At 43.8% G+C, this 17199-nt stretch overlaps 1 protein-coding gene across 1 annotated transcript in view; it reads left to right on the forward strand.

Moving 5' to 3' along the window:
- Positions 1-1280: 1280 nt before the first annotated feature.
- itgbl1 (integrin, beta-like 1) overlaps positions 1281-17199 on the forward strand; it is a 186685-nt gene continuing 170766 nt past the window's right edge. The window contains exons 1-2 of the mRNA XM_072257319.1: positions 1281-1488; positions 12080-12282. Of these exons, the coding sequence (XP_072113420.1) occupies positions 1409-1488; positions 12080-12282 (283 nt within the window). The 5' untranslated portion in view covers positions 1281-1408. The remainder of the gene's footprint in view (positions 1489-12079; positions 12283-17199) is intronic.

Consider the following 17199-nt stretch of genomic DNA (forward strand, 5'->3'; position numbering starts at 1 on the left):
GGATGCCATATTCAAGTAGTACAAGATGTTGGCGAGACCGCCGTTGGAATATTGTGTTCAATTTTGGTCATTCTGCTGTAGAAAATGCCATTAAGCTGGAAACAGTGAAGAGGAGATTTACTGGATGTTGCCATGGCTTGAGGAACTGAGTTATGGAGAGAGATTGAGCAGGATGGGACTTTTTTCATCGGAACCCCTGTGAATGAAGGGTGATCTTACAGAGGTGTATAAAATCATGAGAGGCATAGTCAGTGTGAATCTGCAGAGTTTTTTTTTGCCAGGGTTAGAAATCAAGAACTAAAGGCATGTGTTTAAAATGCGAGGGGAAAGATTTAATAGGAATCTGAGTAGCAGCCTTTCACCCAGACGATGGTCCATATTTGGATTAAGCTGCTGGAGGAAGTGGTTGAGACAGTACATTAACAACATTTAAAAGCTTCTTTGATGGGTACGTTGATAAGTAAGTAAGCCTAAGAGGGATATGGGACAAGCACAGGCATATGGTCCTAGCCTAGAAGGGAATCTTAGTTGACAGGGATCAGCTGGGCTGAAGGGTCTGTTTCTATGCTGTTTGACTCTGTGAGATGTGAGTCTTTCAGGCTGATGCTTTTCATTATGATAGAGGAGAGCAAGATTTGAATGAGAGGCTGGTGCATAACATCCCAGACCTTATCAATTATATTTGACTTCACTAATGAACGTACTAACTTACGTGTGAATATTTGACCATAGCTGTAATTCACTCACATTGAGCTGAGGGACACAACTGGCATTGCAAACCCCCAGATACCAAGGATGATGACATCACAGTGCTGAGAGTTCTGTGGGTCTGAACATTCTGCAAGGGCAGAAAGTAGAATTCCTGGTACTCCCCAGTTTTCTGTAAGGAGCCTATCCATTGCCACAGGTAGCCATTGGTTATATCTATTGGGAGGAGGTGGGTGGTGGCGGGCGGGCAGGGTGGAGAGTTAGTTTGAGAAAATCTTGCAAGGAGAAGATATGGTGGCAAGATGATGGTAATCATTTCTGCCTTCAACAATTAACAGCAAGTCAGAAGCATGACCGTCCCCCAGACAAGCTGTATCGAAAAAAAATCTAACCCGATTTTTCCACAGTGCTGATAACTCCCGTAATTGCTGACTGCAAGCAACAAGCATCTGGCTCCACAAGTGGTTTCAATTACTGCAGAAAAGTCTCTGGAATTTGCTTCTTTTGGCTCTAACCAGCTACCTAGCTAACGCACACAGCTCTAACTAATCATATACACTTGCAGAAGCAAAGCCAATAAAGATTGAAGGCAGTCGTGAATGGGCTGAGGCTGACTACACTTTTTGCAGCTTGCTTCTTACAGAATGCCCAAGAAGCCCACGAGCAATAAAACTATAATTTTGTTGTCCTCAGCTTAAACATGCATGCGGACGTCCTGGTAATTGTTGTGGTTCTGCTAATTGCTGCGGTTATTCCTGAAAGCCTCTTGCAGTTTACAAGGTGAGTTTAGCACTCCCGAAGTACTTGCTTTCCAATACTGTTGATTTCTGTCATGTTCTTGTTTACTGGGGGCACAAAAGACGGCAGATGCTGGAAGCTGCAGTGACTGACAAGGTGACGGAGGAACTGAGTAGGTCAGGTAGTTTCTGTGGAGGGAAGTGGAGAGTTGATGTTTCTGGTTGATAAAGATCTGACTGGCTACCTAGGTGCTGACTGACCTACAGAATTCAGAACACTTTGTAAATTGCTCTTACTTACTGGGATTGCAAAGAAATTTGTCATGAATAGCAGGCTGTTATAAGCGGATTCTTTACACAAGCTGGTGTAGGTACTGCAGCAACAATTTGGGAACTGCACACCAAGACTGAAACATGCAACTTGTAAATTTGTGTAGGGGAATACATTTAAACACGTTTCTGTACATCACTTTGTCAGTTTGACAGACCAGGAGATTGAGTGTTTTCTAATTTCACTCTGTTATTGACCAGCATTAGTTTTTACAAAGTTGACTTCTGATGTGTTTTAGTAGTGTCTTAAGCTATCTATTATCAATAAATGCCACAAGTCTATCTTCTTAGATTATGTAGATGATTGCTGTAGACAAGGCTTGTTGCATGATCTGGGTATTTTATCACAACAGCGTTCCTTGAATCGATCAGTAACACCATCACCCTGTCTTCAAGACTTGAACGAGCTTTCTCACATGTATGTAGGATAGTTATTTAGGCATTCCCAGTGGGACTTGTAACAGTAGTGCGAGTTTGGAATTAATTGATTTAAAAGATATTGTGCAGATAATTCTGCAATGCAGACTGAAGGGTGCTCCATGCAGTTGGGGCTGGCTGTCTTCCCTGTCTGCTGTAACTGATAAAGATCTGAGTGAATTGAGTGCACAAAGGGCAGCTTAACAAATGACAGGAAGAAACTATATCCGATAACGGTAACAAAACAATTCTGGCTGCAACATAGGGTGCCGTGCTAATTTATAGGCTATTAATTTATTACCATTGATAAATGAAATGCCCTGTGGTAAATTAAGTGAATTTATTAGACCCCATGAATGGGAAGCCAATTGGCTGATGAGTCTGGCACCAGGTTTCTCCTTTATTTCTTCTTGGGATGTGAGTGCAACCGGCAGGGCCAGCACTCATCATTCATCTATGATTGTCCTTGTGAAGGTGAAGCTGAGCCTTTCGCCTGGAACCAAATCAAGTAGTCAAGGAGTTGATGGAAAGCAAACTGGTAATTTTTCATTTCAGCTGCGGAAAGAAACACCAATACAGAAAGCAAATCTGACTTATTAGCTGTCCGTCAGTCAACAAAACTAAATGCCAACGTCTACTATCAGATGAGCAGCGATCTCCACCTGTTAAATCTGCTACTCAGGTAGTGCCTGGGCATTGAGGGCATCTCACTTCCACTTTGCCTCTGAGGGTGGAAGGTGCCAATACATGAATTATTTTAATGCGGGTGTATCTCAGCAGTCAGGGATTTGGTAGAATGGCAAGGGTGACAGGGAGACATTAACACAAGCATATATCTGGACATAAACAACAACAGACTAGACATACTTCAAGCACATGTGCACACCCTGACCCTACTCGCACACAGAGGTACGCACACACAAACACACATACTTACATTCTGCCTTCAGTTTCAGCTTCCCCCTTATCAACTCTCCCCAGTTTCAGTGCTCCCCCACTCACTGTTAGCTTCCCTTCTCTCTGCAGAGCCATTGTTGAAAGAACGTAGAACAGTACTGTGCAGGAACAGGCCCTTTGGCCCATCATGTCTATGCCGACCATGATGCCAAATTAAACTCACCCCATCTGCCTGCGTATGGTCTGGATCCTGCCATACTCTGCCTGCTTGTGTGTCTGTCTAAATACCTCTCAAACTCTACTCCTGTATCTGCCTCTGACATATATCTCACCCCTCTCTCACTTCACACAAGCACGTTACAGCCAGGGGAGTAGTCTGGTAATGTGGTCACTGTGGTAACACGGGAAAGAGAGTGGCCAATGTGTACACTGCAAGATTGTAGAAGCAGTGATGTGAAAATGGCCTTGTAACTTGCCTCTGAATGAAGCTCATTGAGGGATACTGGCCAGGATGCTGCAGAGAGCTTTAAGGTGCATGGGATTGTTGGATTAGGGTGTAGACTTGTTATCTTTCATGTAGCTTAACTTTCCTATGTCTGCCTATAATTTTTTTGTATAATCAGCTGCGTATATACATGTAATTGTTCAGTGAATTTTCTGACAATTGTAACACAGCTGGTTTGGTATTTTCTAGAAGCTTCCTACCCTATCTCCTAAAAAAATGCTATTCCCTTTTCTCAGTTTCTTTGCCTCTCCCACGTCTCTTCCCAGGATGTGGTTTTCCATTCCAAGACATCAGAGATGTCCTTCTTTAAAGAACGGGGTTTCCCTCCCTCTGCTATTGATGTTGTCCTCATCTGCGTCTCCTCCATTTCCTGTACATCCGCACTCACCCCATCTTGCTGCTGCCTTAATAGTGATAGAGTCTCTCTTAACTACCACCCCATCAGCCTCCGCATCCGACACATTATCCTCCACAACTTCCACCATCTCCAAAGTGATCCTACCACTAAACATATCTTTACCTCATCCCCCCCCCCCCACCTACCGCAGGGATCGCTCTGCCTTGTCCATTTGTCCCTCCCCACTAATCCCTTTCTAGGTACTTATCCTTGCAAGGACCTAAGTGCCACACCTGCCCATACACCTCCTCCCTTCATTCAGGGCCCAAACAGTCCGTCCATGTGGGCCAGTGCTTCACCTGTGGACCTGCTGGGGTGGCCTTTATCTCCTGTGCTCCGTTTGCAGCCTCCCCTACATCGATGAGACCCATCATAAGTTGGGGGAACCGCTTTGTCGAGCAGCTCTGCGCCATCCGCCACAAGCGGGATTTCCCGGTGGCCAGATATTTTAATTCCGATTTCCATTCCTGTTCCGACACGTCAGTCCAAGGCCTCCTCTTGTGTCAAGATGAGGCCACCCTCAGGACAAAGGAATAACACCTTATATTCATTCTGGATAGCGTCCAGCCTGGTGGTGTGAATATCAATTTCTGCTTCTGGTAAACAAATTCCTCTCCACTTTCCTCTATTCCCCACTCTGACTTTTTACTTCTTCTCACCTGCCTATTACTTCCCCCAGGTCCCCTCCTCCTTCCCTTTCTCCTATGGTCCACTCTCCTGTCCTATCAGATTCTTTCTCTTCCAGCCCTTGACCTTTTCCATTCACCTGGCTGCACCTGTCACCTTCCAGCTAATGTCTTTCCCCTCCCCCCACCCTTTTATTCTGGCATCTTCCCCTTTCCTTCTCAGTCCTGAAGAAGAGTCTTGTCCCGAAATGTTGACTGTTTATTCATATCCATAGATGCTGCCTGACCTGCTGAGTTCCTCCAGCATTTTGTCTGCGTTGCTCTGGAAGTTTCTCAGTTCTTCTGCAGCAGGCATCTCACCACTTGAATCTGGCTATTTCATAGGCTACATCTTGTCAATGGAATTTGTTTTTATCTCCAATTTGAATATGAGACTTATTTTTCTTTCTCTTTCCCTGCTTGTTCTTTGTTCTTGTAACACTTAATAAAACAACCACAATCACCAAGTTCCATTCTTGACTTCCGAAGAACCTCTGGATTAATATTACCAAATACATAGGAGCCCTTGTTCTATGGTCTGTTGCTTGGCTCAAAAACATTAGTGTTGTACTAGTTTTATAGTGGAATAATGCAGATGGGTAAAGTTAAATATACAATGTGAGAGTTTAGATATTGGAACATGTGCAGTTGTCCTCTTGTGTGCCAAATACCCATTTTTAATTAAAAATACCAACTGAATATCAGGGACTACCGTGAATTGATGGGTTTTGATCTGGGTCCCCACTGCATTTAATGCTCATCCTGGGAGCATCCCGAGAGGAGTGGGGATGTCACATTCCATGGTACAGTTCCTGAATGACCCAATTGGGACATCCCTGCATGACTCTGGTTGTGTGACATAGGTGAATCCCCCTTAAGGTATCAATACCATTATCACTGCCTTATCTGTCATGAAATTTGTTGTTTTATTGCAGCAGAACAGCGCAAAGGCATGAAGTTCAGTAGCCACTTTATAAGGTACACCTGTACACCTGCCAGTTAATGCAAATATCTAATCAGCCAATCATGTGGCAGCAACTCAATACATAAAAGCATGCATATATGGTCAAGAGTTTCATTCAGACCAAATATCAGAATGGAGAAGAAATGTGAGCCAAGTGAGTTTGACCGTGGAATGATTATCGGTGCCGGATGGGGTGGTTTGAGTATCTCAGGAACTGCTGATCTGCTGGGATTTTCACGCACAACAGTCTCTAGTGTTTACAGAAAATGGTGGGGGAAAAAACACATCCGGTGAATGGCAGTTCTGTGGGCAAAAACATCTTATTAATGAGAGAGTTCAGAGAAGAATGACCAGTCTGATTCAAGCTGATAGGCAATAGTATCTCAGATAATGACGCATTACAACAGTGGTGTGCTGAACACACAACATGTCGAACATTGAAGTGGATAGGCTACAGCAGCAGAAGACCATAAACATGCACTCTGTGGCAACTTTATAAGGGACAGGAGAAACCTAATAAAATGGCCACTGACTGTAAATCTTTCCTGCTGTTCATACTCTAAAGAGGTGGTCATTGTTGAGCTTTGTTACTGGAGGAAAAAATGAAGCAGGAAAAAAAATTAGACTCATAAACTTTATTGTGACACATACATTACGTAAACCAATGATTAGAGGTTCCAGGATCCAATGGGTGTTTCATTACCTAGAGTGCTAGAGAGAGAATGTCAAAACACTATCACAGTCTCCTGTCTCTTTCCATTATAGTGGTGTGATTAAATGAGAAAGGTTATCATTTATCTTGCTTATTAGTCAGGAATTATGTCCAGCTTAGAATAATGTCAGAACAGGAGGTCGTTGGGGCTTCCTAGCCCATTCTGCCTGGCTATATGTCTCTTCCCCAGCCTGACTGCAAGACTCCTAAAATCTTCCTTACCAGATAAGAAACCACCAATCTCTGTTTTCAGTTTTTGAATTAGTGCCTGCCCTTAACATGAAGGAAACAAGAAGAAATTGCTCTAGAAAATTATTCATCAGCTCTTTTGAAATAATCAGCAGCAAAACACTAACACTGATTAGTGCAGAAAACCCAAGGGAAAAAGTAAATATTTATAAGATTATAAATCTATACTTTATTGGGCCATTTCCTCTGTTGGTACAAAAATCTATCCAATCTACTTCTTGTTTTCATACATTACTTCCACAATTACTTACTCCACATGCACAGACAGTTCTTTATTTCAGAGGAGGAATAAAGAATAGGAGAAGTAGTTGGGGGCAGTCGGCACATTTTGTTCACCACAGTTCCTGAGGAGGCATTGGATTGTACATAATTAGACACTTGGCAAGGACCAATAAAAACAAGTGAGGTTTAAGCAGATCGGCTATTGCGGGAGTGACCATTGTGTGAGTGAGTCAGTGTTGGAAGAGTTGGAGCTTGGAATGGATGAACTCCATCCGGGATGCTGATGGGTTGATAGGACACACAGGGAGGTAGTTGCACTGAAGGCGCAGGACACAGACAAGCATGACAAGTTGAGGGAACCTTGGTTTTCAAGAGGAAATGAGGCTCTGGTTATGAAAAAGAAGGAGGAGCAGAGCAGGTATGGGCAAGTAGGAACAAATAACGCACTTGAGGAGTGTAAGAAATGCAAGAGAACACTTAAGAAGGAAATCAAGAGGACTAAAAGAAGGTATGAGGCTGCTCTAGCAGACAAGGTGAAGGAGAATCCCAAGGGGTTCTATAGATATATTGAGAGCAAATGGATAGCTTAAGTACTTGAACCCTGTAGATTGCTAGCCCTAGCTGAGATGTTAGGTGAGGTGCCAGAGAATTGGAGGATAGCTCATGGTGTTTAAGAAAGCCTATAAAAATAAGCCAGGAAATTATAGGCCAGTGAGCCTGACATCAGTAGAGGGAAAGTTATTGGGAGGTATTCTAAGAGACCGGATATATAGGTATTTGGAAGGACAGGGGTTGATTAGATGTACTCTATATGGCTTTGTGTCTATATTTTTTCAAGGAAGTTACCAGGAAAGTTAATGAAGGCAAGGCAGTGGATGTTGCCTACATGGACTTTAGGAAGGCTTTTAACAAAGTCCCATATGGGAGGTTGGTCAAGAAAGTTCAGTCACTTGGCATTCATGATGAGGTAGTAAATTGGATTAGGCATTGACTTCATGGGAGAAGCCAGAGAGTGGTAGTAGATGGTTGCCTCTCTGACTGGAAGCCTGTGACTACTGGAGTGCCACCGAGATCAGTGTTGGATCCGTTGTTGTTTGTCATCTGTATCAACAGTATGGATGATAATGTGGTAAACTGGATCAGCAAATTTGTGGAGGACACCAATATTATGGGTACTGGACATCGAGGAAGACTATCAAAGCTTGCAGCAGGATCTGGACAAGTCAGAAAAATGGGCTGAAAAATGGCAGATGGAATTTAATGCAGACAGGTGTGAAGTGTTGCACTTTGGGAGGACACACCAGGACAGGACTTACAACAGAGGGATCTGGGAATGCAGATCCACAATTCCTTCAAGGTGGTGTCACAGGTAGATAGGGTCATGAAGAAAGCTTTTAGCACATTGGCCTTCATAAATCAATGTGTTGTGCACAGGAGTTGGGAAGTTATGTTGAAATTGAATAGGACTTTGGTGAGGCCTAATTAGGAGTATTGTGTGTATTTTTGGTCACTTACCTACAGGAAAGATGTAAGTAAGGTTGAAAGAGTGCAGAGAAGATATACAAGGATATTGCCAGGACTAGAGGACCTGAGTTATAGGGAAACGTTGAATAAGTTAGTGCTTTATTCCCTAGAATGTACTTTAGAAGATTGAAGGGAAATTTGATGGAGCTATACAAAATTAAGAGGGGTATACATAGGGTAAACGCAAGGAGGCTTTTTCCTCTGAGGTTAGTTGAGACTACAACTAGAGGTGAAAGGTGAAATGTGTAAGGGGAACATGAGGGGAACTTCTTCACTCTGAGACTGTGAAAGTGTGAAACAAGCTGCCAGAGCAAGTGGTTGGTGCAAGGTCAATTTCAATATTTAAGAGAAATTTGGAGAGGGACATGGATGGGAGGGGTTTAGGGGGTCTATGGTCCAGGTGCAGTTTGATGAGAGTAGGCAGATTAATGGAATAGATAGGACAGTTTCTGTGCTGTAATGATCTGGGAGAAGTATAGGTTTCTGATGGGTGATGTTACAGAGTTGTTTAAAATCATGAGGGGCATACATAGGATGAATGCACTCAGGCTTTTTACAAGTTTGGGGAACGAAGAACTGGAGAGCATAGGTTTAAGGTGAGAGGGGAGAAGCTTAAATTAATAGAAACCTGAGGGGCTACTGATTTTGCACAAAGAATGGTATGTATATGGAATGAGCTCTCAGAAAAGCAATAGAGGCAATATTAACAACATTTAAAGGACACTTCAACAGGTACTTGGATTGGAAAAGTTTAGAAAGTTGTGGGCCAGGTACTGGCAAATAGGACTAGTTGGTATGGACGTCTTGGTCAGTAGGAACCAATTGGGCTGAAAGACCTGTTTCTGTGCAGTATAATTTTATTACTCTAATTGCACTTTCTAAGGCCCAACTTTCTCTATTGTGTCATGAAGCAGGTTGTGGTCTCTTCACCAACCTGACTATTGCTGGAATTGGCTACTTTCCTACTATCATCAGGTTCTTGAACCAAGCTGCACAACCCTAACTCCATCTCAGCAACCGAACACTATGGACCACCAATGCACTACCAATTGTGTCTTCAATAGGGTCTTTGTTATTTTAGTGCCAATGTTTTGTTTTTACACAGTTGCTTTTTTCACCGTATGGTATAACTTATGTTCTGCATGCTGTCTATACCTATGTGCCTGTAACTGTACCCACAGTACTTGTGCACATGACATTTGGTATTGATTTATTATTGTCACATGTACCAAGATACAGTGAAAAGTTTGCCTTGCATACCATTCAAATAGATCAAATCATTAGTGCATTGATAGAATAAGGTAAAATGAAAACAATGCAGAATAAAGTTTAAAAGGTACCAAAAAGTGCTGTGCAGGTAAACAATAAAGTAGAAGATCAGAACAAGGTAGATAGTGAGGCCAAGAGTCCATCTTATCATACAAGAGGTCCATTCAAGATTCTGATAACAATGGGATGGAAAATGACCTTCTGCCCAATGGGAGATGCAGTAGGAGAATAAAGAATGGTCAGGGAGTGTGGGTTTTTGATTATGCTGGCAGCTTTGCTGAGGCAGGGTGAAGTATAAGCAGACTCTATAGAGAGGAGGCTGCTTCCTGGAACATCCTGAGCTGTGCCCACAACTCTCTGCAATTTGTTGCAGTCACATGCTATACCAAGCCGCAACGCATGCAGATAGAATGCTTTCTATGGTGTATTGATAAAAGAAATTGGAAAGGCTCAGCGGAGACTTCCTGAATTTATTTAGCCCCCTGAAGAAGTAGAGGAGTTGGTGAGCTTGCTTGACTGTGATATCAAAGTGGTTGGAGCAGGTCAGGCTGTTGGTGATGCTCACACTTAGGAACTTTAAGTTCTCAAGCTCAACACCTTTGACGTAGACAGGAGCATGCGTACATCCTTCCTTCTGAAATTAATGATCAACTCCTTTGTTGACTCTCAGTGAAAGGTTGTTGTCATGGCACCGTGAAACTAAGCTTTCTATCTCTTTTCTGTACAACAAACCGAAGCTGACTAGACTGGACCTTTCCGTGTTGTTTCAGAGTGTGTTATGAATGATTTAGATTCATTCGGCACGGAAACAAGCCCTGTGGCGCATCATGTCTATGCCACTTGTACCAATCTCCACTAATCGCATTTACCACCATTTAGTCAACTGTGTCTAAGCTTTTCCTCCAGAAAAAGCAGGATCTCCCAGAGGCCACCCATTTTAAATCCACATCCCATTCCCATTCCGATATGTCTATCCGTGGCCTCCTCCTCTGTCATGATGAGGCCACACCAAGGCTGGAAGAACAACAGCTTATTGGAGGAATAACCGTCTGGGTAGCCTCCAAACTGGTGGCATGAACATCAATTTCTCGAACTTCCGGTAATACCCCTTCCCCCTTCACCATGCCCCATCTCCTTTTCCCTTTTTCATCTTATCTCCTTGCTCACCCATCGCCTCCCTCTGGTGCTCCTCGCTCCTTTTCTTTCTTCCATGGCCTTCTGTCCTCCTCTGTCAGACTCCCCCTTCTCCAGCCCTGTGTCTCTTTCACCAATCAACTTCCCAGCTCTTTACTTCATTCCTCCCCCTTCAGGTTTCACCTGTCACCTTGTGTTTCTCTCTCCCTTCCCCCCAACTTTTAAAACTACTCCTTAGCTTTTTTTTCTCCAGTCCTGCCAAAGGGTCTTGTTCGAAAACGTCGACTGTACTCTTTTCCAGAGATGCTCCCTGGCTTGTATGTGTTGCTTCGATTTCCGGCATCTGTAGATTTTCTCTTGTTTGTGACTGTCTATGCTTTGGTGATTCAAGTGCTTGTCTAGATGCTTCTTAAAAGTGAACAGAACCTGTCTCTAATCACATCTTTAATCAAAACATATTCTAAATTCCAACCTCTCTCTGTGTGAAAAAGATCCTCCTCAGATTCTCTCTGAACCTTTTCTCCCTCCCCTTAACCTCTTTGCCACTCCCACATGTGGAGAAAAAGTATTCTTACCATCTACCCTCTCTATCCCCCACATCATTTTTGTACACCTCTGTCAGATCCTTGATCCAGGGAAGCAGACCCAGCCTATTGAATCTTTCCTCAGAACCGAAATGCTCCAATCCAGGCATCACTGTGACTTTCCTCTGCAGCCTCTCCAGTGCAATCACATCCCTTCTATAGTGGGGGTGACCAAACATGCAGGAAGTGAATGAAATAGAGAACACTGTTGTATCTCTGGGGCAGGGGATGGGAGGGCGATTCGGATTCCACCCCTGGAACCTGAACGCAATAACGCAAGGCTGAAGGTCTCGGTGCTGTGTTGAAGGAGTGCTGTATGATATGAGGTTTTGAGTTTTGGATGTTTGTAAGCTGGGACTACTGTCCCCCTCAAGTGGACATAAAAGATCCTATAATGCAAAAGATGGCCAGTCCTGAGATCAGCATCTCATCCCCGTAAACTCCAGTAGAGCAGATTACCTGTGCCTTATCACCTTGTTGTTTGTGGGATCTTACTGTGTACAATTTGTAACCCCCCCCCCCCCCCCCACAGGTTCCCTACATCACCCAGAATGTATTTAACTGGCTGTATGGCACTTTGCGACGTGCTGAAAGGAACTTAAAAAGAGCAGTGGTAATACAATTGTGCGTGAATGCATTGATGAATTACAGATTTTATATAATGTTCACTGTTCAGCTTTCTGATTCTTTTTTTGTCTGGAGGAGTGTAAGTGCGGTTGGGGTTTTAACCTGCCATTCTTCTCTTGCTGGTGATGTGACGTGAAGACACCGCACCGGTCCCTGTAAGCTCTCCGTGAGGAAATCGGAAAACCAGTGCCGATCTCGGGATGGTCTAGTCTGCAGCGGACGAGGGTGGTGTGAATGTGGAAGGTGTGTCTGCCTCGTCAGCGAGCCAGGGACATTCTATGGTTCCCGATGCGAATGCCAAGACTGGATCTGTGAGAGATTTAATGGGAAAGTTTGTGGAGGTAAGTACTTTCCAACTATTTCTCCAACTGTCCTGCCGGTCTTTCCCTGATTTTTGTAGTCTTCAGGAATTCCGGATTAATCTCCTGGTCATGGAAAAAAAATAAAGAGATGTGGAGTTTGTTTTTATTACCTTTATTTATTTATTGATTGGTGATGGCTGCCGTAAGACCGTAAGACATAGGAGCAGGATTAAGCTATTCAGCCCCCTCGATTATGGTTGTATTATTTTCCATTTCATCCCTATTGTCCTGCCATCTCCCTGTAATCTTGCTAATCAAGAATCTATCAAACTCTGCTCTAAGTATACCTAATGACTTGGCCTTCATGATCATCTGTGGCAATAAATCCCACCGATTCTCCATCTTCTAAAGACATTCCTCCTTATCTCTGTTCTAAAGTGATGTCCTTCTGTCCTGAAGCTAAGCTTCTCTGACCGAGAGCCGGTTATCGCTGGTGTAGATAACATAGGTCCCCATTACTTCCAAGTGGCGTAGAGCGGCAGGCAACGTGAGGGATGAGTGGCCAATCAATGGAGGCAGGGCTACTGGAGATGCCACCTCCTGGGACTGTATTCATCCAGGATGCCCCTTGGAGATGAGCGGATCCGGCCATCGTAACAGCTGAGCCAGAAAGCTGTGAGGGTCCTAGAGCAGTTTAAATGTGGAAACACACCAGGAATGAGAGTCTGTTTGTACAAAGGTTACTAATCCTAGCTAATGAATTGTGAAAGTCTGCTCTAAGGAAAATGCTGATTTTTTTTTTGTGTGCTGGCCTCTATTTCTGGACTCACACACGCCCTCAATTATACTTGTTCATCATTAGTGCCTCTGGCTTCAGCTGCCTGGGCCCTGAGCCCTGCAATTCCCTCTCAAAAGCTTCCAGCTCCTCTCTCCCCTCAGCTTTAAGACCTGCCTCTCTGACAAAGCCTTTATTCATCGCTCCTAATATCACCATGTGGGACTCAAGACTTTCTTGTAAATATTGCTGTGAAATACTTAGAAACATTGTCCTCCTTTTTAATATAATTTATGTATAATTTATGCATAATTCTGTGTGTTGTCTGAGCCTCTGTGCCTGTGATGCTGCAGAAAGCAAGATTTTCCTTGTACCTGTACCTCACCGTACGTGTGCACTTGACAATAAACTCAACTTGAGACTTGGGAAAATGGAGATGTTATTGGCTTAAATACAATATGCATGTAAGATCAAGCCGTGCTTTGCATTTTAATGGAGGAAAGAAAGAAGCAGATTTACAAACTTAAAAAGGCTTCTTAAGTCTTCCATACACTTAGGTATTCACTGAGTTATTTACTGAAGCCATATTGCAGTTCGGAGCGGATCTACACTGGAACTTCTTGAGGTCTGACTACGTTGCTCCGTGCAGTTTGTGACCATGTGTGTCCACTTCTGCAGGTTTTGTGCTTACAGCCCATCCCCTAGATGCCAGAGAGTTCAGTGTGTTGCCACATCATCCCTGTATGAGGATAAAACCCTGCAGTCAGATGAAGGGTCTCAAACCAAAATTGTCCATTTCCCTCCACAGATGCTCTAGCAGACTGATTTTTGCCCCAGATTCCAGCATCTGTCTTTTGCAGCCCCATTAACAGGTGCTGTGCGTGGAATGTCGGTGGTGGCGAAGGGGTTTGGTCACAGAGAGACTTGGAAAGTAGTTTGGTTTCAGAGGGTCTCGCAGAGGATGAAAAATATGTTGAAAGGGAATTCAAGCACTGATCTCAGTCTTGGTAAGATAATGGTGAAGACGTAATTGGTCCTGATACAGGGTTTCAACCTGAACCTCGACAAATCTTTTGCCCCCGCCTCCCCACAGATGCGGCTCCACCTCGAGCAGATAATTTTTTTTTTTGCTTACTGATCTCAGCCTGTCAATCCTGGATAGACACTCCCTTTAATTGGTGGACTCCCTGTCTGTTCAAAGTACTTCCAGCACAGAATCAGGCCATTCGGCCTCTCTGCTCTGTGCCTGTGTTTCTGCTGTCCATCAGCCTCCTTCCACCCCTCACTATCTCACCCCATCAAGCCAAGATTCCAGAAAGCCACGGCATTCTCTCTTTCTCCTCACATCCATCGCTCCCAGGGAGAGAAAGCTCCACATTCCTCCCACACTTGTTTCTCATATCCATGAGGATGGACACAATGCTGGAAGATTGCCCTTGATGTTTGCAATGTCCAACTGGTGGAATGTAGAACATAGAACATTATGGCACAGTACTGGCACTTCAGCCTACAAAGTTGTGTGCCGACCTTTAAATCTGATCAATCTAATCCTTCCCTCCTGAATAATTCTCCATTTTTCTATCATTCATGTGTCTATTTAAAAGTTTCTCAAATGCGCTTAATGTACCTGCCCTTAACACCACCCTTGGCAGGGTATTCCACACACCCACCACTCTCTGAAGAACTTATCTCTGACATCCCCTTATACTTTTCTCTCTCCAAACACTTTAAACTTATTTCCCCTTGTATTAGCCATTTCTGCCCTGGGAAAACTGGTTGTCCATTCTTCTCATCTTGGACATCTCTATCAAGTCACCTCTCATCCTCCTTCGGTCCATGGAGAAAAGCTCTATACAACATGCCCTCTAGTCCAGACAGCATCCTGGTAGATGTCCTCTGCATCCTCTCTAAAGCTTCCACATCCTTCCTTTTGTCTCACTTTTTCTCTCACTGTTTCTCCCTTTCTTTTGTTCCCTCCTTCTCTCTTTTCCACTCCTTTCTCCTCCAGTTGACCGCTATTCAGCCACGGTTCCTGAAGTAATTATATTTTAAATACCTCTCTTAATGATCTTAAATCTAATGCCCTCCAGACACCCAGCTCATCAACCTAGGGAGCTTATTTTTCCTGAGCTTCCTCATCAAAGTCCTTCTTACCTCTGAAGAAGTAACACGGTCAGAGTAGGTTAACCCTTTCTAGACCCCTGTATTTGCTGTGGGGTAGGAGCTAACAATCTCTGTCATTCTGACAAATGTACATTGGATTCTGTTGAATAAACTATTAATACTACACTGAGTCACAGTCGTAACAAAAGCAGAGTTGAAAAGCATTATTTGATTATATCCTGGATGTGTTTTACCAGCTGTTTGTTGTATCATTCGGTGGTTTAGAACCCAGTAACCTTGAGATTATGGCTTTTACCCTAACCGACCACAGAAATAATGATGATAATCACACCCTTGAAACAAAATTAAATGTCATTGCTCATGTTTTTCTTTGTTAAATTACAAGGTTATGTCCTAACATGGTTTGTTGGTGGTGTTAAGCCATTATTTGTGAAGTGCAGCTGGAATCTTGTCCTCTCCTTCTGTGACGGGGTGAGAAGATATCGCATCAATCCAGATGGTGTGGTGTCGTGTGGCTCAGATTATCGTGCCTACACCTCCTCCAGAGGAACCGTCTTCACTCAACTCACTGAAATAAGCAACAGCATGGGAGCTTTCCCTGGAGGGAAGGGGGAGGAGCCGGCTCACACTTCTTCCAGTATAGAATCATAATGAACATGGAGGATGCCATTCATCCCATTCAGCTGTGCTGGTAGTCTCACACCCTTCGGATTCAGATTCATTTATTTACCACATGCACATTGAAGCTTACAGTGAAATGGTCATTTGCATTCACAACCAACACAGCCTAAGGATGTGCCATAGGCAGCCCACAAGTGTCACCGCATTTTTTGGCCGCTAACATAGCACGCCCATCAGGTCCACAGAGCAACACAAACAACAGCAACGGAGAACGGGGTTGAGAGGGATAATAAATCAGCCATGATGGAGTAGTGGAGCAGATGTGATGGGCAGAATGATATAATGGTGCTCCTGTACCTTATGGTCTTAGCAGAATAGCAACAAAACAACTGCAAAAGCAGGCCTTGTTTCTCACTCCCACCCAGTCTTACACACACACACACACACACACACACACACACACACAGTCATCCAGTCCCAGCACAGGCCATTTCTGGCCTACAGTGCCCAATGGGCTCACGGACTTACAGACATTGGGCCTTCAACTTCCCCAGTAGACTCGCAGATTCGTGTCATCGCCCATTAACTCAACTCTGAAAACTCACACTTATTCCTCAATCACAATTTATTTCCTTGTGCACAAGAGGAACAGTGTGGCCCCCGTTACCAAACTGTGCTGGAGTTCGAACAAAGGGATGTCATTTTTGTCCTGAATTGACAAATACATATATTTTCCAACTGGCAATATTGTGTATGCTCAAATTCCAATTCTCTTGCAGGGAAATGGCTCTCCTATTGAATCTGCTTTTACCGCCCTCTCAGCCAACCAGGTCAAGACAACAGCATCTCAATGCGTGAAAACAGCTCTTGTTACAATGTCCTCCTCCAGCGCAGTGATCTTTTAACAATATCTCTCAATGGTACAGCCCCTCAGAAAATACAGTGCTTGTCACTGATGCTCTGACACAATGCAACTCCTCTGTGCCAGACCTCTAACCGTATGCTGTTCCCTTAGAGGTCTCTGGAGTTGTGAGGAATTGAAACTGGTTTATTATTTTGACATGCACTGAGATACAGTGAAAAGCTTGTCTTGCCAACTGCTCATACAGATCAGATCATTGTATCAGTGCGTTGAGGTAGAACAAGGTAAAATAATAACAGAGTGCAGAAAGGTGTAGCAGCTACAGAGAAAGTGCATTACAGGCAGACAAGGTGCAAGGTCATATCGAGGCTTCTTGCAGCCTTATCTCCGGTTGTCACTAAGCCAATTTTGAGAGTAAATGGTTGGAGGAAGAATGCGATCAACTCATTTCCCCCCCCCCCCCACCCCCAAAGATCTTGCAGATCGTGCAGTAAATCAATGCCAGAAATGGTGCACCCTTTGGCAATGTATCTAGTTACCACTTCAACATGGCAGTCATGTAGAGCACACCTGC

This window comes from Mobula birostris, chromosome 5 (genome assembly GCF_030028105.1).
Source record: "Mobula birostris isolate sMobBir1 chromosome 5, sMobBir1.hap1, whole genome shotgun sequence".
Taxonomy (NCBI): domain Eukaryota; kingdom Metazoa; phylum Chordata; class Chondrichthyes; order Myliobatiformes; family Myliobatidae; genus Mobula; species Mobula birostris.